Raw genomic sequence first — 24,076 nt, 5'->3', positions numbered from 1 at the left:
ATCTGGCCCCAGATGAATACTTTTTCAACACCATGGACCGAGACCAGATTGTAGTTCATGACGCTACTCCCATGCATTAAAAATAAGTTTAGAAGAAAAAGGTCTAGGATTTGGCTTCAATAGCTAATGGAATCCTCATCGAACATATATAGCCCCCATCAAAAATCCCTTAAACCTAAGAATAAAACTACTCAGACATGATTAAAGAAAGCAAAAACATTTTATTGAAAAGATGAATAGAAATCGATATTGAAGAAGAAACAAAGAGGGTTCAAGACATAAATCTCTATCTCCCTAAACCTTAAAACTAAGAATATGAAAGACAAAAACTTAAAAGCTGCTAAAAGAGAAATTGCATATCGTATAGGGTTCCTAAAACATGCATTTATAGTGCTCAAGTCATTTATGGGCGTCACTTAGGGTTTCTCCAAATGAGGGAATCATTTTGGACTTGAAAATGGGTGTTGGCCGCAGGTAGGAATGCTTGCCGGCTGGTTTACGCGACATCTTGCTCCTCACATAATTTTTGATTGAACCGTTGGATTTCCATTCTGTAAAGTGTTCTGGAAAGCTGGTAGTTCCTTCTTTAAGGTCTCCAAATTTGAGCTGGATCAGACGGTAAGAAGGTCTTCATTTGAGGGTGAAGTTTTGACAGTTTGACTCTGAGCTGGAATCTGGTCTTCTATCCATTTTGTTGAGCTTTTTCGTAAGTTTTCTGAAAAGAGTTTTGAAACTACAAATAATAGAAAAATATAATAAAAACACTTGAATAATAAAAACACTACAAATAATAGTCCACTTTTTCCGTCATGCAAAACTTAAATAATCTAAATCTTGATTCCAGTCAACTAGCTCTCTACATTCATTAAGTGCAATAGTGAATTCTCATCAAAGACATCATCCATAGTAGACGGCGTTTGGCATTAAAAGGCTGTTTAAGTGGTGGATTTAAAGTGTTTTGGGTTACCTGATGAATTTGGAGGATGCAAGATATTATGCAAAACCGCAAGAGAGAGAGTGGACCTGTTGATGTCCACAGTTTTCAGTCACTTCTTCTTGGCAAATGTTGTTGCATAATCCTTCCCTCTTTATTGTGAACAGCTGTTTTCCCAGACTTAGATCTTTTCCGGGAATCAGAAAGATGATCTCCAAAACTCCATATAATCAAATTCTAGCTTGCTTCAAGGATAAAATCGATCCTCTTAGATCCTCTAAGGTTTTATTTCCTTTCTTTTCTTATTTTTCTTTTTCTTTTCGGATTTTTTTTTAGAAAGTGGAAATAAACTTTTTAAAGAGAGAGAGTCTAAGGGACGAAAATGTACCAATTTTGGCGATTTTCTGAGGTAAGCTGAGTATTCTCCTTTGTTGAATCCTTCCGGTGATGATTTCCTGCAAAATCGCAGTTCTTCGTCTTGGTGACTGAAAACTACGTCGTTCCTCTTTCTCTCCGAAGTTTTTGCACATATCTGCATATAAGACAATGGAAAACAAGAGCGCATGTGGTTTGAAAGAGGTTGGGTTAAGGTGGAGAACTAGCTAAAGATGAACTAGAAATTCAGCATCAACATAGAGTGATAAAAAGGATAAAGGAGTCATGAATGTATGATTTATTTGTCCTGGTCTAATTCTTTAATGAGAAAATTAAGTCCATGTTAAGTCCAAATAAAACAGAGCTAGTGTATTCCTTCATCTAAATCGAAATCTTTCAAATTCCTCTGGGGTACTTTGTTTCAAATGTGCTTAGCTACCACCCAGTCTAGTCCTAAATCATGAATGAATATGCCACTAGGAACAGTCTAAAAGCAGACAGTCAACTGTCATTAAGTCATGTTCACCATTCCCTTTAAAACGTATTTTGTTTTGAAAACTGTTTTTGAAAAACTTTAATGAAAATGCAAAAAATGTAGATAATGCAAGAGTCATGAAAGAAAAGTGGTTAGAAAAGGATGAAATCCTCCCCCATACTTAAATCACACTGTCCTCAGTGTGAAACAAGTCGAGATTGGATAAGAAAAATGCATAGATATATCAAAATAGGTAAGCTATAGGGAACTTACCTGGATCTGGGATGCTGACGGGAATGAACTGGATCGATTCGGGAGATGCGGGAAGGTGATAAATGGAAGAGAAATGGTGATGGGAGGTGGTGGGAAGTGATGGATGAGGTGGAGTGAGACTTGGTGAGGTGGGGTGAGGTGAAGTGGGTGGTTTGGGGTTGGGGGTCATTTGAATGACCATTTCCGGCGGTCCAGGCTCACGCGACTGCGGGGAAGCCATGCCTGGCCGCGGCCAGGAGTACGGGGTCGCGGTTGATGTTTCCTTTCCCACGGTCTGAATGTACGCGACCGCGGGGACTTAAATGCGGCATGTTTCCTGCTTCTCCTTGGTTCCTGCTGGGCCGAGCAGTCGGGAACCATCTTTCTTTTTGGTTTTCTCTGGCTTTTTATTTTTTTGGCTTTTTGATAACACCTGAAACTAAGAAAAAGAAAAAAGATCAATAGAAAAAGAAAAAAAAATTATAAAGAAAACAATACCTAAATAGTTTGCCTCCCATTAAGCGCTTCTGGTTTAAGTTGTTTAGCTCGACTTAGTGTAGGACGTGACTTAGTCAGATGAAGAAGACCTTGTCCTAAGACAAGTCTTTTTTTAAATCTCCTTGTTTTGCCTAGCAGGTTCTTCGTTACTCCAAGGTTCTGCTTTTAACTCTTCTATTGCAAGATGTTTTCCTGCTTTGCTATTGTACGCGACAGCTTCCGTGAAGACATCTTTGTTGATATTAGCAAATGGAATCCTTCGGTTTGGCCAGTCCATGATGGCTCCAGAAGTTGCTAGAAAGGACCATCCGAGAATCACTGGATTTGTTGCGTATTTTGTTTCGACAATGTAGAAGTCGACAGGAACAATGCAATCTCCTATCCTCAAAGGAATGTCAGAAGCTACTCCTGTAGGTGTTGCATTGGAGTCATCAGCTAGACTTATCTTCGTCCTAGTCTTGTGCAAATGATTAATATCAAGTCTCAAAGCAATCGCCTTGGACATCATATTGAGTCAAGCTCCAGAATCACAAAGCCCATTGTTAAACATTTCACCTCTAGTCGAATAAGAGATGAGAAACTGACCTTTAGTTTTGGCCTTATGGAGAGTTCGAACTTGCCTTTCTTTGTAAGTGTTGGCTGATGTTTCAAACGCTGAATATGACTCATAAAAGAAGGCTGCAGCATCGTATTCAATGATTGAATCTATGTATAGCATCTCGAACTTGTCGTGCATTGGGTCTTCTTGGATTGAGGAATCTGCTGAATCCTCGTCATACTCCATTGCCATTTTGCAGGGAACACAAGGTATGGGTTCTTCCGAGTCTATTTCTGTATCTAAAACCTGATTTCTTCCTTCCTGGGTTGCTTTTTCGGATCGTGAAGGTTGAGGTTGGGCTGGAAAGTGCTCGCTCTTTCTTGCAAATACCGGAGGTGAGCCTGAACAACCAATCCCCGCGATCAGAGGCCTTGCAACCGCGGAGAAAAGGGTCTTGGCTGCGGTCGGAGGAGATGGACCCGCAGCTCCGAATGTAATTTTCTTGGGATTCGCTTCTTTTTCTTTCCAGTCGGTCAGCTCTTCTGCGTCTTATTTCCTTGAAAGTCTACCATCATCTGGTTGGCTCTTGGTTAGTCTTGAACTTATACCAGGGTATTGTTGTGTCTTCTCATCAGGATCATTGGGAGATTTCTTAGAAAATCTTCCAATCGGCTTAATATTGGGGATCTGTTCCATTCTTGCATCAATCTCTCTGCTTTGAGCTCGAGTTTGCTTAGCATGTACTCGATTTCTTGCAGCTTCTCGTCTGTCTTCTCTCTATACCAGGAGGCAAATTCTCGGACTTCCTTGATCTCTCGTTTCGATTCAGAAATATTGCTTGAGTTTTGTATGATATCGTAGCCTTGCCTTGAATGTTCTGCTGCGACTTGATCGATCATTCTGGCTAGGGTTTGTGCGTCCTTATGGGTTTGCTCTTCCAGAATCCCGAAATGATCAACCAGACCATGAAACTTCCTGTTGAACTCTTCAGAAATCGAATCAATCCTCTTGAGCAGGGTGTTATTGGTGAGGATTTGCTGATCAAGGAACTGGTTTATCATTCCTTCAAGACGTCCTAGACGTTTGCTGATCCTCAAGTTGTCCTCTTGCTAGCTAGGGTTTTGCGGTGGAACATATTAGATGTACGGACCGGAATATATCAGAGGTGGTCCGTAGGAGTCTTCTCAGCGACGAGCAGATTCACGGCTCCGGTAATACCGATGGTTTGGATGGGTGTCTCGATCCATATGGCTGAAATCTCGAGCGTGATATTCTTCTCTGCGTCTGATGGCTTGAGCAGTGTTGTAAAAACCTCCTTTGTAGTAGGGATATCGATTTATAGGGTCCATTGCTTCGGGAATGGAAACAAAAAGAATCAAAAAAATGGAAATACATAGAAAAAGGGTTTTAGAGTTGATGTATCAACCTTTCTTAGGGTTTTGCGGAAAAAGAAACGCGTGCCAGTCCCTGACAACAGCGCCAAAAACTTGATGTCGTTGGTGATGAGGGTGTAAAGTGTTACCCTAATTGAAATCAATAGCCGCAACTGCACAGCTGATCGCTGATCGATTGTAGTACTTTGAGATCGAATCCACAGGGAAGGAGGTTCTGTTCTGCAAAAGCCTTCGAAATAAATATGAAGTAAGGAAGTCTAGAACCAGGAAATTTTTGGAGGGGTTTTGGTGGTGTCTTTAAAACTTAAAACCTAATTTTAACAGGAAAATGCGGGAATTAAAATGACCTAATAACTAAACCTAATGAAATCGACTAAAAATGATGAAAACGGCTAGACCTAAATTGCTTGAATGAAAATTGGCTAGAATAAAGAACAAAAAACTAATGACTAAAGTTTATATGAAAATCGGCGAAAATTTATAAAGAACGAGACGCTAGGTTTTCAGGAAAATTCTCTCCGGAGGATGAACCATTCAAAACATTGCTAAAAAGTAAATTAAAAGATCCTAGCTAAAACTTTTAGAATTCGAGTCACGAACGTATGACTACGCCACTGTTGTGATCATAACCTACTATCTCTCGCAACCCTGGCCAGTAGGTTTCCACTCTGGCCCTGGAAGGGAAAAGATGCAAGCTTGCTTAAGACTCGTCAACATTCACAGTTTGGTGTTTCCTTGCAGATTAGACATTTTCCCTGTGGATCGACTCCTATGTCCTACAATGTACATCTATGCACTCTCAGACATTAGGATTTTATAAATTTAAAACTCTGGACCAACGGGCTCCCAAAAGACCTGCAACCCTGAGGCCCAACACCTTCCAATTAAAAGACTAACTGTGCAGCACAAAGGAAAAGGTACAAACGCAGTGGAAACAAGGAAGTTAAAGTTGAGATTGGACCCTAAGGTGCCGAGATACATAAGACCTAAGACCAATCCGTGAGAGAAATATGCATTCCATAAAAGGGGAGATGAGATCATCCCAAACCCACAACCATGTAGGAAAACTGCATTTGAGCAGTACGAACTCCATGTTGGAGGAAGAGAACTCCATAACGTTAGAATTAAAGGGTAAAAGACACTCCATAGCGGAGGAATTTGGTAAAGGTTACTCTAAGGAGGAGGAAGGGATCAATATCAAGTGGTAAATCGACAATAAGGGATGAAAGCGGATAAAACGTGAAATTTACATAAAAGAGTCAATGTTTTGGAGAGATGTACCGGGTTAGGAGAATTGTGGAAGAATTTTTGGCTCCGACAAGGGAAAGCAAACAGCAGCGGTCTTGGCAATGGTCGAGCAGAGGCAAGCTTCAAGGTTTTCTAAACACCCGACAGCCAAGGAAGGTCGTTCGGGTGACACTAACCCGGTGATACGAACTGGCATTACGTGAGAAAACAGCGGGTCGGCGACATGTTAACATCGGCAGAGGAGGGCAGAAGGATTAACTCTGAAAACGGTAGTCTAAAGCAGAGAGACTATAGGGAAAAGATGAGCTGGTGGTTGCAGTGGCTCCGACTGAGGAATTTTGACGGTGACAATCATGGCGAGAATCCAGCAGAGGCGAGCACACGAGACTGAGATACGCAACAGATGAAAGATAGAGAAGAAATGGCGAACAACGAAACCCATTGAGAATGAAAACAGCGGCGAAAACAAATTAATTTCCCTTTTCTCAAGGCCAACCTGATACGTTCCTCCTTTAGATCTTCACTCTTAGCACTAGATCTCATCGATGTGTAATGATTTGGGTTTGAATTCAAAGTAAAGATGATGGAATGAAAGGTCACAAAAAGGATGCGGAAGGCCTTTGATATACCAGGGTGATTCGATGGATATAATTCACCAAAAAATTGGTTGCTTGAAAGATATAACACACTCACAAGCTAAGATGTTCAAGAGAATAAATGATCTAACTTAGAAAGAGTTTTTGATAGAAAAGATAGATGGTTTAACAAAGGAGCGTACAAGGGTTTAAAAGGAAAGAGAACAAGTCTATGACAGCCAAAACTTGTCTCGAAAAAAACTATAGCAATAAAGACTAAGTTTGAACAAGAAAGAAACTCTTCTTCTCCATTTGGCCGAGCCTTCTAGTGCTGGGCTTTTGTTGGATCAGCAAATGGGGGATATGATGTGAGCCGTTTGTCTCATTAAAAACTTCCCTTTGGAAAATCCATTGGGACAAAACCAAAGGAGAGGGACAAAGAGTGCAAACGGTCACATGCCTATTTAATGATCATCTTGAGCCTGTATATAAACCAATGCGGGTTGTATAACATCTTCTCCCTCCTGGCTCAAGACATTAGTTCGTCTCCAACTAGTTCTGAGCATATCTCCGATAGCTTCCTTGAGTTTATTGGTCTTTGATCGAGTCATTGGACCGGCTGGTATCTCCAAAGCTTCTTCTATATCAGGTTCTCCTTGTTCTTCTAGTACAACTCCTTTAGCTCCAAGTTCCAAGTCCTCTATGCTTTCCATGATTGCATCATCCCCCTCCTCTTGAAAAGGATTTGACCTCAAATCTGGTTCATCTGCCACAACAAAAAAAAGAGATCAGACACAATGAAACTAGGGCAGATATTGTACTTACATCGGAGATCAAGCTGATAGGCGTTATTGTTGATTCTTCTAGTTATTGTGAAAAGTCCATCTCTTGGCATCAGTTTGGATTTTCTCTCTGCTGGAAATCGTTCTTTCCTCAAATGAACCCGAACTTGGTCACCAACTTCAAAAATCATTACTTGCGAGTTTTGTGAGGGTTTTGGTGGTGTGTTTAAAACGTAAAAACGAATCCTAAAGAGAAAATACGGGAATTAAAATGACCTAATAACTAAATTTAACGAAAACGGGTAAAAATGAGAAAAACGACTAGACCTAATTGCTAAGTGAAAATCGATTGAAAGAGTAAAGAAACTAGACTAAACCTTGAATGAAAGTCGGTGTAAATCTATAAGCAAAGAGGCGCTGGGGTTCAGGGAAGTTTTCTCAGGGGTATGAACGATTCAAAACATTGCTAGAGAATAAATTGGATAAGATCTTAGCTTAAACTTTTCGTACTGGAGTCACAGACGTATGAATACGTGATACGATCCTAGGCGATCAACTCTGAAGCAAAGAGGAATAGATGTAGCGATATGGTGGATAGTATGAATTCGATGAAGCGATAAGATGATGGTGGTGACTCGATGATGATGGTCGAAACTATGAGAGACGATGGTGGCTGGCGGATCGAGTTGAAGACTCGATTTGGTGGTGTGTGTGGCTCGTCGCGAAGGGATCATGAGAGGGATGTGATGGTGATATGATTGATTGTTGGTGATGATGAGATGATATCGATGGAATGGAGGGATAGAAGAACATCTTGTAAACAGATTAGTTTTTAAGAGATTCGAATTTCAGAGTTTTTAGTTCTCAGAAATGAAAGAGAGAAGAACACGTTAAAAGTTTGATCAAAATTCTTCACTGAATATTACTTAGGCGATTTTCTCCTTTTATAGACTAAGAGAGAAAATCGCAGCCCTAATAACAAAGCTACATGGAATTTGAAATAAAACAACACGAAGTTTATTGTAAAAATAAAACAGCGAGGCGTCCCTTCTAAACCTAAGTGGTGCGCCTAAAATACTAGTGCACAAGTTATTGTGATTTTGCACATTATTACCCATTAGTAACAACTTCTAAGTAACTCGACGTAGCAATGATTTCTGCCTCGTTAAAAACCTTGGAGAAGAACCTCCTTGCCTTCCAAAATCATCACCAAGGAAAAGAGTACAGAATCATCACCTAAGTTACCTAGTCATTGTTACTGGGTTCTTCATTCTTCAAGATAGAGATGTTGAAGATGTGAGCTCCAGCCTCCAGTTGATCGATGTCCTCTGCTGAAATGAGAGCGTGAGCCTCCTTAGCCATCTCTCTAGCTCTGGAACGAGTAATCCTGCTAGCTACCTCTGGTTCCTCCTCCTCTGAGCTGGTCACGATCATATCAATACGTCACTGTCGTGATCATAGACAACTATCTCTCTCAACCCTGACCAGTAGGTTTCCACTCTGGCCCTGGAAAAGAAGAGGTGCATTATGTTTAAGACTCGTCAGCATTCACAAATCGCCCATAGGTAGGTTTCCACTCCTATGTTTGTTTTGCTCTCCTAAACTAGATCTGACACCGGATGAACAATTTTGTGTCACCAAGCATCTGGATCAGATTGTAGTTCATGACGCTACTCTCATGCAGTAAAAAACGAATTCAGAAGAAAAAGTTCTAAGATTCGGCTCAATAGCTCATGGAATCCTCATCGAACATATATATCCCCATCGAAAATCCCTTAGACCCAACAATAAAACTAGTCACACATAATAAACGAAATCAAAAACATAGTATTAAAAAGTAGTACAGAAACCGAAATTGAAAAAGAAAGAACAAGAGTTCATGAGATAGATCTCTCTCTCCCTAAAACCTAAAAATAAAGCTTAAAGTAAAATTTATGTAAATTATTTTGTCTCTCTTCTTTCTCTCTTCAAAAATGACCTAAATGATATGTATTTATAGTCTCCAATACTCTCTGGTGTCTAGGGTTCCGGAATTGAGGCTGAGAAAATGATATGGGCTTCAAAAATGGGCCTTCAAACTCGGAGTTAGCTGGCCATGGTCGGGATGTACGTGACCGCTGTGAATGGGTGGCTGGCCGCGGTCGGGATGGTTGTGACTGCGGGGAATGGCCTGTTGGCCGCGGGTGGAAACGCTTGCCGGCTGGTTTACGGGACATCTTGCTCTTCGCGTATCTTTTGATCGAACCGTTGGATTGCCAAGCTGTAAAGAGTGCTGGAAAGCTGATACTTCCATCTTTGAGATCTCCAAATTTAAGCTGGATCAGACGGTGAGAAGGCCTTCAATCGGGGGTGAAATTCTGACGGTTTGACTCTGAGCTGAAATCTGGTCTTCTATCCATTTTGTTAAGCTTTTCCCTAAGTTACCTGAAAAGAGTCTTGGAACTACAAATACTAGAAAAACGTAATAAAAGTACTTGAAAGCAATTAAAAACATAGAAAAATTATTTCAAAACGATCCATAAAAGTGGTCAAAATACAATGCTATCAAGACTTAAACCTTTGTTTGTCCTCAGACAAAGCAAAAGTCTAAGCTGGTTAAGTGAAAACAAAAAATAGGGAATGCACAAATCTCAGAGACATGAACTCCTAAACTAGGACCAAAGATCGTGCATCAATCCACAACTTAGTCTAGAAAATTCTCACCAATACACAAAAGATACTAATCCACTTTTTCCGTCATACAAAACTTTAACAATCTAAATCTTGATTCCAGTCAACTAGCTCTCTACATTCATTAAGTTCAATAGTGAGTTCTCATTAAAGACATCATCCAGGGTAGACGGAGTTTGGCATTAAAGGACTGTTTCAGTGGTGGAGTTAAAGTGTTTCGAGTTACCTGATGAATCTAGAGGATGCAAGATAATATGCAAAACCGCAAGAACGATAAGGACCTGTTGATGACCGCAATTTTCAGTCACTTCTTCTTGCCAAATGTTGTTGCATAATCCTTCCTCCTTTGTTGTAAACCGTTATTCCCCCAGACTTAAATTCTTTCCGGGAATCAGAAAATGATCTCCAAAACTCCATAAAATCGAACTCCAGTTGCCTTAGGACATAAAATCGAACTACAGAAAATGATTCAGTCACTTTTTTTTTTTAACGAAAAGGAAATGCCTTTTAAAGAGAGGGAGACTAGAGGACGAGATTGTACCAAAATTTGAGATTTTTCTAAGGCAAACTGAGCTTCCTCTTGTGTTGAATCCTTCCGGGAACTTTTCCGGCAAATCGCAGGTCTCTGTCTTTGGTGACTGAAAACTGCGTCGTTTCTCTTTCTCTCCAACGTTTTTACACATATCTGCATATAAGACAATAGAAAACAAAAGTGCATGTGGTTTGAAAGAGGATTGGTTAAGGTGGGAACTAGCTAAAGATGAACTTGCCATTCAGGATCAATAGAGAGTGATAAAAAGGGTAAAGGAGTCCTGAATGTATGATTCGTTTCCCTGGTCCAATGCTTCAATGAGAAAATTAAGTCTAAATTAAGTCCAAATAAAACAGAGCTAGTGTATTCCTTCATCTAATTCGAAATCATTCAAATTCCTCTGGGGTACTTCGTTTCAAATGTGCTTAGCTACCGCCTAGTCTAGTCCTAAATCATGAATGAGCATGTCCCTAGGAACAGTCTAAAAGCACACAGTCAACTATCATTGATTCATGTTCACCATTCCCTTTAAAATGTATTTTGTTTTGAAAACCGATTTTTGAAAAACTTTAAGGAAAATGCAAAAAGTGTAGATAATGCAAGATTCATGAAAGAAAAGTTGTTAGAAAGGGATGAAATCCTCCCCCAGACTTAAATCACACTGTCCTCAATGTGAAACAAGTCGAGATTAGATGAGAAAAATGCATAGATAATCGAATTGGTAAGGCCAAATAGAACTTACCTGGATCCGGGATGCTGGTGGAGATGAACCAGATTCATTCGAAGAGGTTTGGGAAGGTGATAGGTGGTGATGAAGGTGGTGGGAAGTGATGAATGAGGTGGAGTGGGACTTGGTGAGGTGGAATGAGGTGAAGTGGGTGATTTGGGGTCGGGTTTCATCTCAACGACCATTTGCCGCGGTCAGAGGTCACGCGACCGCGGCAAACCGGTGCTCGGCCGCGGTCAGAAAGACGCGGCTGCGGTCGAAGGGCTGTTTCCCGCGGTCAGAACACCTGCGACCGCGGGGGCTTATATCGCGGCCTGTTTCCTGCTTCTCCTTGGTTTCTGCTGGGCCGAGCAGTCAGGGACCATCCTTCTTTTTGGTTTTTTTCTTTTTTTTTTATTTTTTTGGCTTTTTTGTTTTATAATAAAGGCCTGAAACTAAGAAAAAGAAAAAGATCAAAAGAAAAAGAAAGAAAAATCCTAAAGAAAACAATACCTAAATGGGTTGCCTCCCATTAAGCGCTTTTGTTTTAAGCCGTTTAGCTCGACTTTGGTGCATGACGTGACTTAGTCTTTAAAAGAAAATGTCTTGGGACAACTCCTCTTTGCTTCTCTTTGTCTTTCCTTTCTATATCCCTTATAACGCCATTCCCAATTGGAAATTTTGTCCTCAAGTTCGAGATGGTAGCCTCCTCCAGGATCAAAAATCAGTCTTGAAACTTCTTTGAGGTATGAGTCTTCAACACCTGTTGTGATAGGAGAATGTCTTGGAAACTTGTATGATGAGGTGAATAATGTCCCTCTCACGTCATAGCATTAAACTATGTTGCAAGAATACAAGGACAGATGATCCTTTATGATCTGAAGTGGTAAAGATGGTTAAGCATCCAAGGTGGGGACAATTTGGTTGGAGAGGTGTCGCCATGGCTTGAACTGTTGGAGAACTGGTTAAAAGAGCATTGGCCGCGGGTGGAAGTGTCGCGACCACGGTGAAAGGTGGTTTGGCCGCAGGTGCAAGTGTTGCGACCGCGGAGAAACATGGGTTGGCTGCTGGTAGCGCACTTGCGACCGCGGTGTCGAATGTCCGAGGAGAGGTGTCCAGATCCTCTTGCTTCTTGTCTCCAATTCTTTTTTCTTGAGGAGAGTCTTCAGAAAAGAGTCTTGAGAGCCATTTAAGCTTCACTCTTGCTTCAATTAAGTCTCCATCACCTCTCATATGAGCATTAGTTGAAGGTATACATAAGGAAGTACCTTTGTTCCTGAAGCTTGTAAATCCGGCGTTTTCTTTAGGTGCTCTTCTTTCTAGAACGTATCCAACATCTTTTGTAGTTCTTCCAGGGTCAAATATTGGATCACCTATGTCGCCTATTGTCAGACAATGAGAGTTCCTTGTAGGAATCGCCGGATGTGAGGTTTTCTTGTCGATCATTGTGATACTCATACATTGATTCGGGTAGTCGATGAGTATTTCATCAGGTGCCAGGAACGAAGTACCAAATATCAAGGGTTTTGTTCCATCCTTTCTCATCTCCATAACATGGAAATTATTAGAAACAAGACAAACTTCCCCTTGAAAAGGCAATTCGGGTTTGAAACCGAGTGGAGCTGCACCAGAAAAACTTCCATAGTGAATGTAAATCTTAAAAGGGTGAAAAATCGAAATACCTATATTCTCTGCAATGGTCTTCGATATGAGATTCACATCAGGTCCAGTATCACAAAGAGAATCAAGAAATTTCACTCCCTTGATCAAGAATGGGGCATCAAACTTCTCAAGATCCTTCGTCTTAGAAAGCGCCTCCAATGGTGGTTTTGATGTCACCATTAATGTCTCATCTTCCACGTGGTCTGTCTCACAGTCAAGATGGTGAGGAGCTGAAGGAGAAAAAGGCTTTGGTTCATCAAGAGGAAGTGACTTATGATCTTGTTTGTCATTTCCAAAACACTTGAACGAATCGGTAGAGACGAGATCGCCACTAAGGGTAGAAATAGGTTCTCCTTTTTCTTGATGACTAGCTTCCATGACGTGATGACCCAAAGGAATTTCATTTGATGGCCTCATTCTAACAAACTTGATGGAGGATTCTCCATCTACTTCATAAGCTACCCAATACCCGTCATCCATAGATTCATTAAGCTCTTGAAGCATATCATCATTCTCGGTTTGGGAGACAGACGGCATATCTTCATCAAAGAGAGGATCATGGATATCTCCGTGGGCATTGTAAGTTGAATAAGGGTCGTGGTCCCAGTAGAATCCTTGTTCCTCTAAAACTTCGCGAATTGATTTGTTGTGGCTGCGAAGTCCTCTTGTGTGGTGGTTCAGAATTGAATTCCGATCCATTGAGGAGAGATCACAAATGTATTGTGCTTCTCGGCGTCGAGTTGCTTGAGGAGTGTTGTAAAAACCTCCGTCATAGTAGTAATTTCGTTTCATATGGTTCATTGCTTCCTAACCTTAAACAAAAAGAACCAAAAAATGGAAATATGCAGAAAAATGGTTCTAGAGTCGATTTACCAACCTTTCTTACGGTTTTGCGGAAAAGAAAATGCGTGCCTTCCCCGGAAACGGCGCCAAAAACTTGGTGTGGTCTGCGATGAGGGTGTCAAGTTTTACCCTAAATGAAATCAATAGCCGCAAGTGCACATCTGATGGATTGTAGTACTTAGGGATCGAATCCACAGGGAAGGAGGATCTTTCCTGCAAAAGCCTTCAAAAGAAATATAAAGTAAGGAAGTCTAGAACCAGACGAGTTTTGTGAGGGTTTTGGTGTTGTGTTTAAAACGTCAAAACGAATCTTAAAGAGAGTATACGAGAATTAAAATGACCGAATAACTAAACTTAACAAAAACGAGTAGAAACGAGAAAAACGGCTAAACCTAATTGCTTAAGTGAAAATCGATTGAAAGAGTAAAGATGCTAGTCTAAAGCTTGAATGAAAATCGGTGTAAATCTATAAGAAAGAAAGCGCTGGGGTTCAGGGAAGTTTTCTCAGGGGTATGAACGATTCAAAACATTGCTAGAGAGTAAGTTTGATAAGATCTTAGCTTAAACTTTTCGAGCTGGAGTCACGGACGTATGAATACGCCATTGTCGTGATCATAGACAACTATCTCTCTCAACCCTGACCAGTAGGTTTCCACTCTGGCCCTGGAAAAGAAGAGATGCATTATGTTTAAGACTCGTCAGCATTCACAAATTGCCCATAGGTAGGTTTCCACTCCTATGTTTGTTTTGCTCTCCCAAACTAGATCTGACACCGGATGAACACTTTCGTGTCACCAGGCATCTGGATCAGATTGTATTTCATGACGCTACTCTCATGCAGTAAAAACGAATTCAGATGAAAAAACTCTAAGATTCGGCTCAATAGCTCATGGAATCCTCATCAAACATATATATCCCCATTGAAAATACCTTAGACCCAACAATAAAACTACTCACACATGATAAACGAAATCAAAAACATAGTATTAAAAAGTAGTACAGAAACCGAAATTGAAAAAGAAAGAACAAGGGTTCAAGAGAAAAATCTCTCTCTTCCTAAAACCTAAAAACAAAGCTTAAAGTAAAATTTCTGTAAAGTCTTTCGTCTCTCTTCTTTCTCTCTTCAAAAATGACCTGAATGATATGTATTTATAATCTCCAATACTCTCTGGTGTTTAGGGTTCCGGAATTGAGGCTGGGAAAATGATATGGGCTTCAGAAATGGGCCTTCAAACTCAGAGTTAGCTGGCCGCGGTCGGGATGTACGTCACCGCGGTGAATGGGTGGCTGGCCACGGTCGGGATGGTTGTGACCACGGGGAATGGCCTGTTGGCCGCGGGTGGAAACGCTTGTCGGCTGGTTTACGAGACATCTTGCTCTTCGCGTATCTTTTGATTGAACCGTTGGATTGCCAAGCTGTAAAGTGTGCTGGAAAGCTGATACTTCCATCTTTGAGATCTCCAAATTTGAGCTGAATCAGACGGTGAGAAGGCCTTCAATCGGGGGTGAACTTCTGACGGTGGACTCTGAGCTGAAATATGGTCTTCTATCCATTTTGTTAAGCTTTTCCCTAAGTTACCTGAAAAAAGTCTTGGAACTACAAATACTAGAAAAACGTAATAAAAGTACTTGAAAGCAATTAAATACATAGAAAAAGTATTTCAAAACGATCCATAAAAGTGGTCAAAATACGGTGTTATCAGGATTCACATTCTTATACCATCTTAAGTCTCATGATATCTCTCTAGATACTTGTGGTTCTTACGCTCAGGCATTCGACACGACTCTTACGTTCTCTCCAGTCATCTTTCCGATTGTATTTCTTCTGTTTATCTCCACGTTGGTTCCCAAACTGTGGAGCTTCTTCACTCTCAGACTTTTCTTTCCTCTCCTTTCATCACAAAAAGCACATGACATCCTTTCTATTTTGCAGGAGACATGGCCCCTAGTGGTGGACTAAAAATCCCCAAAACATACATTATCGGAACTACGTCGTTTGGATACTTTTTAAAAAAAAATCATAATGCAAAATGGGGTGTTAAACCCGGGTCCTGGGGGAAAATTAAACTATGCTTAGCCAATTATGCCAGCATAATCATTTAGAAATTTCAAACATGTTCATTCATAATAATGTTAAAGAAAATCCCCTTCTCTCCTTCATTGCTGCTTTTCATTGTAGGAGTCGGAGATCAGATTATCTATTGAGATTCTGGGTTATGAAGAACGTTTTTATTAAGATTGATTGATTGATATATATATATATATATATAAGATATTTTTTTTTGGTTCAATACTCTGTTTTGCATTATGATTTTTCTAAATATTTTTCAAATCGATGTAGTTTTGTTAATGTATACACAGTTATATACAGATTACAAAATCTATACACGATGAAGGGCTATATTGCAGGTTGAATAGTACTTTGTTGGTTTGATCTGTTTTTTAGCAAGTGGAGGGTAAAGTTGAAAAAAAAAATCTACTTGAAGAATTTATTTGTAGAAAACCTTTAAAAGAAGTATATATATATATATATATATATATATATATATATTGTTAATGTGGATGCTTCTAATTAATTTAAGATATAAATCATTTTTTATTTCTATAATTGTTTTAAGCATCCACCCAATCTACACAGCCAATATCATCAAGTTTTTTGGTGGTTTAAGAATCCATAAAGCTTCATCAAGATGATTTTTTTGCGCAAAAGCCTCTTAGCATTTTTTTTATTTCTGTGATTTTAATCTTTCTTTCTAATAATAGAAATATTTAGATATTTGGTTTATTTGATTCTAAATTTTTTTTTTCAATTTGGTTAGAATTCACAAGTTTTTGGCTAAGATTTTGCATTTGAAAAAATTTTCATCTTTCTGAAAAAATTATTCATCTATTTAAAATTAATGAAATATTACAAATTTGAAAAAAATAAAAAAATATATAAAAAAACAATTTTAAAAAAAGATGAATTTTTTTAAGAAAAATTAATGACGGCTGATGTGACACTTAAATTAGCAATTATGGATATTTTAGTTGATGTGGAAACCAATTCAGACGGCTAAATCAGCGTTGTTAACATTGTTGACTAACATATTTGCGGCCAATGCGTAATTTGGGTTACATACAAAATTCAGATATAAAATATATTTTTTATACTTTTTAGGTAGGAAATGATATCATATTTTAGTTCACCTTTTTTTTCTATACTAAATTTATTAGAGCTTTATTTTGACCATTTTCATATTAATTGGCATGTTATGTCTAATTTCTATCCACACAGGTTTTTTATAACGTTTATCTTTATTTATATAAAAATCAAGTACATCAAGAATACATAAAATAGTAACAATACAAAGTGACAAAACAATATAAATAACTTTTGACGATTCTTTTTCTGAAAATTTTTACTCGCAAGAAGGATATCCAAGTAGGTATATAGAACATATATAATTGAGTCCACAATTTTGGTGAAGACAAGTATTATTATTATTTTTTTTTTGGTGCTAGAGATGTCAAACGAGCCAATCCGCGTCCAAGTAGCTCGATCCGATGTGGATTTAATTTTTTTTTTGGGTCTGGCGAGCTGGCCTATCATAAGCTGTGGTTTTAAATTGATGTGTCCAAACCCGACCCGCTAATATTCTACGGTTTTACGGGCTGATCCGCGGGTTCATACTTTCTTCTTCATCTTAAAGTTTTTATGACATTTAGATTTATAGAACCAGAAAATCAGCAAGAGGAGAATAAAGTTTTGTTCGTAACTGAATCACAATATGCATACAAAACAAAACTAAAAAGAATTCTTGTCTAAGTAAATTCGATTAACAAACAAATGAATTCGATTAACCTCTTATACAAAACTCATAACCCTAGGATGCCATAAGATTTGAAAAATCAATTTACTTAGTTTTGAAAAGCAAATAAATGAATTACAAATAATGATACACATCAAAACTGGTAATTTAATCTAGATAACCATCAAGATACAAGCAACAAGACATTCACATATAAAATCAAAAAAAAAAAAAAATGATGAACAAAGCTTATTTGTTAGTCCAGCATACAAACAATGTGATTCTCAAGCAAACTTATTTATTGTCAATTCAAGATTTAAGCGATTCTAAATTACCTTTGCATTGCTGCGGACAAAATAAAAACCACGTCCGTGATATAGTCGATGATCAAAACCAACAAAAAAAGCAAATTTATGACATTAAACTGAAATTAAAACTCTAAAAAAATACGAGTTTTTAGCTGGAAAGACAATGACCAAATTTTCTCCCAAATTCAAAAATCCAATCACAGAATCTGAATCGAATATAAAACACATACCAGTTTGATGATTCCTTAATCTCATTGAAATGGAGCTATTACAAAACCCAACGGCTGAATTGTATGACTCCACTAGGCTTCGATTCACTCCATAAAACTACTACTTCGAAATCCACTAATCAAAAATAACAAAATACTTCACTTTTCGAACTTTACAAGAAAATATCAAATTCTGCGGGTTGACCCGCAAATCCGCGGTTCCGCTCTGATTCGATCTGCAAAACCCTAACTTCCACGCGGGTTTGGACTGCGTAACCCGTTTTTTATTTAGACAAATTTTATGAAGCCCAAACCCGCACCACTGCGGGTCAGAGCCCAATTTGACTATTCTATTAGGTGCAAAGCCTAAAGTTTTGAAAGGCGGACTTTTCAACCAAAAGAAGTGATAGATTATCGTTGTGGTAGTAAGGTTAAAAAAAAATTATACACCTCTTTTCGTTTCAATAAATCTATTACTCAGTCGCCTCCTTATTTCATAGTTGCTCGTTGAGAGTATTCGTATCAGCCCCTCACCAACCCACTCGACGGAGTCTCCAACGCCTTCTTCTTCCACCAACCTCTGATTCAGATCTCCAACGCTGAGATGATGCAGAGCTCCGCCGTTTTTTCCCTATCTCCGTCACTCCCTCTCCTGAAACCACGGCGTCTCTCTCTTCGCCAATCCGTAACGGCTTCTTCCTCTTCCAACTTCCACGATCTCAACGTCTCTCCACTAAATGTCGTCTCTATTCCTTCTTTATCTCACCGATCTTGGCGTCTCGCCTCATCTGATTCGCCGCTTCGTGCTTGGTCCGGTGTTCCTTCGATCTCCCCTTCTCTCCATATGAACCGTTTCAAAACCGCCGCTACTGCAGTTCCCGAAAGCGCTGACGAAGGAGAACAGAGTGGAAAACTGACGAAGATTCTAGAGCTTGGCTTATTGTTTGCGTTTTGGTACCTTTTCAATATTTACTTCAACATCTACAATAAACAGGTACGTTTAGCTTCTTCCCGGTTGATTTAATCTGAGCCCAATATTTCGCTTTCTGTAGATGTTTATTTGTTTTGAGATTCAGTGTTTGACAGTGTTTGAACAAAGCTGTTATAAGTTTGATAGATTAAATATTTTGTAAAAAATTAGACTCACCTTTCTGTTCAATCGTGTTGTATCTGCTTTGATTAGGAACGGAGATAAGTGTAGGTTGAAGAATTCTGAAATTTAATTATATCTGAGGGTCATGAAACTGTAGAGAGATTTGTCCTGTGGACTGCTGATTTGATTCTTGATATGTTATATTGTTTTATTATATGGGTCGTTTATTCTGACATAGTTTTCTGTACATGTTTACTTTAGTGATTTCAGGTTTCAGTGTTTTATCAGTTTTTGTTAGAAATGGAGATAAATATAGGATGATGAATTGAGAATTTTGATGATATCGTTAGGGTCATGGGAAATTGGAGAGAGATTTGTCCCGCTGATTGCTGATACTTTTTTTGATATGTTTTACTGTTTGATTCTGAGAGAATTCATAGTAGTTTCTTGTTTCTTATTCTGAAAGCCTTGTTTGTTTACTCTGAGTCCAATGTTTCGCTTTCTGTACATGCTTCGTTTAGTCCCAAGATTTCAGTGACGGATCTGTTTTGATTAGGAACGGAGAATTCAAAAATTAGATTATATATTATTATCATATGAAACTGGAAAGAGATTCACCCTGCTGATTGCTGATTTATTGCTTTATACTAAAAGAACCAATAACAGTTTCTTGTTTCTTGTTCTTGCAGGTTTTGAAAGCTCTACACGCCCCAATGACTGTCACTTTGGTTCAGTTTGCTGTCGGTAGTGTGCTCATTACCTTCATGTGGGCTCTTAACCTGTATAAGAGACCGAAGATCAGTGGTGCTCAGGTGCTTTTTGTTTTTCCTGGAGACTGTTAATCGCTTAAATGGTTCTTATTCTGGAGATATGTTACTCACACACTGATATTTTCTTACATTGATAGCTAGCGGCCATCTTACCACTTGCAGTTGTGCACACACTTGGTAATCTGTTTACTAACATGAGCCTCGGGAAAGTTTCCGTTTCGTTTACTCACACCATTAAAGCCATGGAGCCTTTCTTCTCTGTTGTGTTGTCTGCTATGTTTCTCGGGGAGGTAAGCTCTTCTCTGATTTACGTTTTTCTTTCTCATCTTGATGCTCATGCTTTCCTATGAGCTTCTTTGACTGTGTTTAATTTGTGTATAACATGTGCAACTTCAACAGTTTGGATGTTTTAGAGCTTGATTTATTACTTTCTTCGTAGGTGCCCACTCCATGGGTCATCGGTTCCATCATACCAATCGTTGGTGGAGTTGCACTTGCTTCCGTGACAGAGGTCTCATTCAACTGGTAAGTTTGTTCGAGTATTGTGACATTTGAGTTGGTGATGAACTATTTCTCTGATAACTTGCAGATATTTACTACAATTACTGCTTTTGTGGCAGGGCTGGATTTTTGAGTGCAATGGCTTCAAACTTGACTAACCAATCCCGTAATGTGCTGAGTAAAAAAGTCATGGTAAAGAAAGACGTAAGTTTCCTGCGCATGGATTGGAAATTTAGTCAATTTTTTGTGATTTAGAAAAATAAAAACAAATCTTTATGTTGCTTGTTGGCAGGATTCTTTGGACAACATCACCCTCTTCTCTATAATAACATTGATGTCTCTCTTCCTGATGGCTCCTGTGACTTTCTTCTCCGAAGGAATCAAGTTCACTCCTTCATACATCCAATCAGCTGTGAGTTTATATACATTGCAACATTAGTCCTTTGTATCCTTCACAAATGTTTACAGTCCCTAACACCACATTTCGGTTTCAGGGTGTGAATGTTCAACAAATCTATACAAAGTCTCTTATTGCTGCACTCTGCTTCCACGCGTACCAGCAGGTGAGGCTATCTTTCTCTCTACTGATTTTGTTGGTTCACTTAAGCGCATCATAAGATTTTTGAATTGAAGGATTTTGACAAAATGTGGAAACTATAGGTATCGTACATGATACTGGCAAGAGTATCACCGGTTACACATTCTGTAGGAAACTGTGTGAAGCGTGTCGTGGTTATCGTGAGCTCTGTCATCTTCTTCAAGACACCGGTCTCGCCTGTTAATGCTTTTGGTAAATATCCAGTCCCTTATTCTCGGCTAGTGAACCTGTCTTGCACGATCTTTTGAAGCTCATTGTTGGTTTCTTTATTTTGCTTATTTGTAGGAACCGGGATCGCTCTAGCGGGAGTCTTCTTATACTCGAGAGTGAAGCGAATCAAGCCAAAGCCTAAGACTGCTTAAGCAATTATCTGCTAGTGCCTAATGCCATCACACCCGCTCTGGATTTATATATAATACAATTTTCTTAAGCTGAAGTTTTTCACATAGATGGTTTTATTCTTTTGCGGGTTCTTGATACGTTTCATCTATTTCTCAGTTTTTCATCGCAGCCACCTCTTAGCATTTAATATGAGTTGGTTATTCTCTTTCCGTTACTAGACATTGCTATACTTAACAGTTTTCCAACAATAATTGGTCCTCAGTCCTCACACGTAATTCGTAAAAAAACACCACTGAAACAAAAGTGGTCTATTTTTCTATACTGCCGGTACATTTGGCTCTTGATTGACCCAAAATCGTTACAAGGTTTGAGAGAATTAGTATTGGAACCTTTCACCATCCTTTCCCTACTTTGATCAATTTCTCGATAAACCCTCTCCGACAATACTCAACGCTTACCAATGATCTTCTGAATACGTCCCACCAGCCATGTGATCCGTTGCTACGTCTAGAAATTCTATGCCATCATCAACTCGTTTTTTCTCATGCGCTGAAACTACGCAGCTCTTTCTTTTATTAGGGTTTTAAAAGTAAAACTGTAACTTGTCTTCCCCATTTCTAGATGACTTGTGTGTTAGATTCTATAATTTGGGTTTTTCTTTTCTTCTTAACAAACATATTTACAAAATAAAACCCAAAAGTGCAATTACACAAATTAACCCTAAAATAAAATATATTTAAAAAACTATGTTTTTTTAATAATTGAAATTTAAAATAGTGTGAATCAATGCAAATATCATTTCAAAATTTTAGGATAATAATTGAGCTAACATAGGAATGTTTTTATAAAGATAAGATTGTGAAAATTATACGTAGTGCACTAAACTGAGGAGATTGATATACCAAATAAATTAAGAAAATCATGTAGACACGTGTTTAGGTGAATGATACATTAACCAAAATGAGAAATAAGTCACTAATTCATGAGAATTTCCGTCTATATATGTTAAATGCTTTGAAGAATATAAGATCCAAAGAGGAGGAATATATGTTAGCATTTAAAGAAAATACAACATGAAGATACAGGCAACAAGAAACACTTCCACATGAAATGAATGCAATAGTGAAATATATGCATTAATATGAGGAAATCTATTTTCTTTTATTTTAAGATAAGAAAATCTTCTCTAGTATATTTTCTTATCTGTCAGATTCGTTAAACACAAATGAGAAATAAATTTGTAGATTACTTACTCAAAATATCAAAATCTCAGCATGTATTGCCATTAATTTTCCATTATCCTATTAATGTTATAAATATCAATACATTAGATTGTCAAAGAAACAAACAGAAAACTCACCATTGACTTAAAATACGAATACAATGGCTTCTATATTCTCTACAGTTCTTATTTCTCTATGTATACTCTCTTCACCTTTTCTCTCAAACGCAAACGCACATACAAAACTCGGCTTCACCACGGATCTGATCCACCGCGATTCTCCTAAATCTCCTTTCTACAAACCGACGGAAACCTCATCTCAGCGTTTGAGAAACGCTATCCGCCGATCCGTAAACCATGTTGTCCATTTCTCTAGCAAAGATGCATCAGTTGACTCGCCCCAAACTGAGATCACCTCAAATAGGGGTGAATATCTCATGAATATATCCCTCGGGACACCTCCATTCCCGATCATGGCGATTGCTGACACGGGAAGCGATCTCCTCTGGACGCAATGCAAACCATGCGATGACTGTTACACTCAGAATGATCCTCTCTTTGACCCTAAAGCGTCTTCTACATACAAAGATTTTTCTTGCTCCTCAAGCCAATGTAGCGCCCTTGGAAATCAAGCCTCTTGTTCCACAGAAGACAATACTTGCTCTTACTCCATGTCTTACGGAGATCACTCTTATACAAACGGTAATGTCGCTGCGGACACCTTAACGCTCGGGTCGACTAATAATCGCCCAGTGCAGCTCAAAAATGTTATCATCGGATGTGGTCACAACAACAATGGAACATTTAACAAGGAGGGCTCCGGAATCGTCGGACTTGGTGGTGGTCCGGTTTCGCTCATTTCGCAACTCGGTGAGTCGATAGATGGCAAATTCTCATACTGCTTGATCCCTCTATCTTCAGAAAACGGTAAAACGAGCAATATCAACTTCGGAACCAGTGCCGTCGTGTCAGGAACAGGAGCTGTCTCAACTCCTTTGATCACGAAATCACGAGAGACCTTCTATTACCTAACCCTAGCTTCCATTAGCGTGGGAAGCAAGAATATCAAATTCCCAGTCTCAGATCCTGGAAGCGGCGAGGGAGAGGGAAACATCATCATCGATTCGGGCACAACTCTGACGATGCTACCCACCACATTTTACTCCGAGCTCGAGGATGCGGTTGCGTCCTCAATCGATGCTGAGAGGCAAAACGACCCAGAGAGTCCATTGAGTCTGTGTTACAGCGCAACCGCTAATCTGAAAGTCCCAGTAATTACTATGCATTTCGATGGAGCAGATGTGAAGTTAGACTCCTCCAATTCCTTTGTGCAGCTCTCAGAGGAGCTGGTTTGCTTCGCCTTCCGTGGGAGCGAGGACTTAGCCATTTACGGGAATTTATCACAGATGAACTTTCTTGTTGGATATGACACCGTTTCTAAAACGGTGTCATTTAAGCCCGCGGATTGTGCAAAGATGTAGACGGTTCTGGTGAATATCTTCTTTCTAGTTTATGTTTTCATTCTAATAATGGCTGAGTTCATTTAGCCTAAGTGGTTGTTTCAAATTTCTATGTTCGTTATGATTATGCAGCGCTTCTTTTCAGCAAATATTTTAATCATCCACTCGATTCTGAACCCTCATGGGTGTTTAACGATGTTTGTTCGGCGAGTACATTAAATTTTATTAAAATTTAGATATTAGTTGATAACTTTTATATTAGACATATATTAGTTTTGATATTACAAAGTGTTTGGAA

At 39.0% G+C, this 24,076-nt stretch overlaps 2 protein-coding genes across 2 annotated transcripts; both read left to right on the top strand.

Annotated features, from left to right (window-relative positions):
• Positions 1-18,264: 18,264 nt before the first annotated feature.
• LOC112087288 (triose phosphate/phosphate translocator, non-green plastid, chloroplastic) lies at positions 18,265-21,310 on the top strand. The gene is made up of 9 exons (XM_024157314.1): positions 18,265-18,786; positions 19,575-19,697; positions 19,793-19,945; positions 20,095-20,180; positions 20,276-20,360; positions 20,449-20,568; positions 20,651-20,719; positions 20,817-20,946; positions 21,040-21,310. Exons 1-9 carry the CDS (start codon positions 18,397-18,399, stop codon positions 21,114-21,116), a joined length of 1,233 nt encoding a protein of 410 aa, XP_024013082.1. The 5' UTR covers positions 18,265-18,396; the 3' UTR covers positions 21,117-21,310.
• A 1,154-nt stretch (positions 21,311-22,464) lies between these two features.
• On the top strand, positions 22,465-23,904 carry LOC18020386 (aspartic proteinase CDR1). The gene has a single exon (XM_006402991.2). The coding sequence runs from the start codon at positions 22,480-22,482 to the stop codon at positions 23,797-23,799; it is 1,320 nt and encodes a 439-aa protein (XP_006403054.1). The 5' UTR covers positions 22,465-22,479; the 3' UTR covers positions 23,800-23,904.
• Positions 23,905-24,076: the final 172 nt, after the last annotated feature.

This window comes from Eutrema salsugineum, unplaced genomic scaffold, assembly GCF_000478725.1.
Source record: "Eutrema salsugineum unplaced genomic scaffold, Eutsalg1_0 scaffold_18, whole genome shotgun sequence".
Taxonomy (NCBI): domain Eukaryota; kingdom Viridiplantae; phylum Streptophyta; class Magnoliopsida; order Brassicales; family Brassicaceae; genus Eutrema; species Eutrema salsugineum.
The sequence above is the reverse complement of the archived record's forward strand: the minus strand, read 5'-3'. Positions and strand labels throughout refer to the sequence as shown.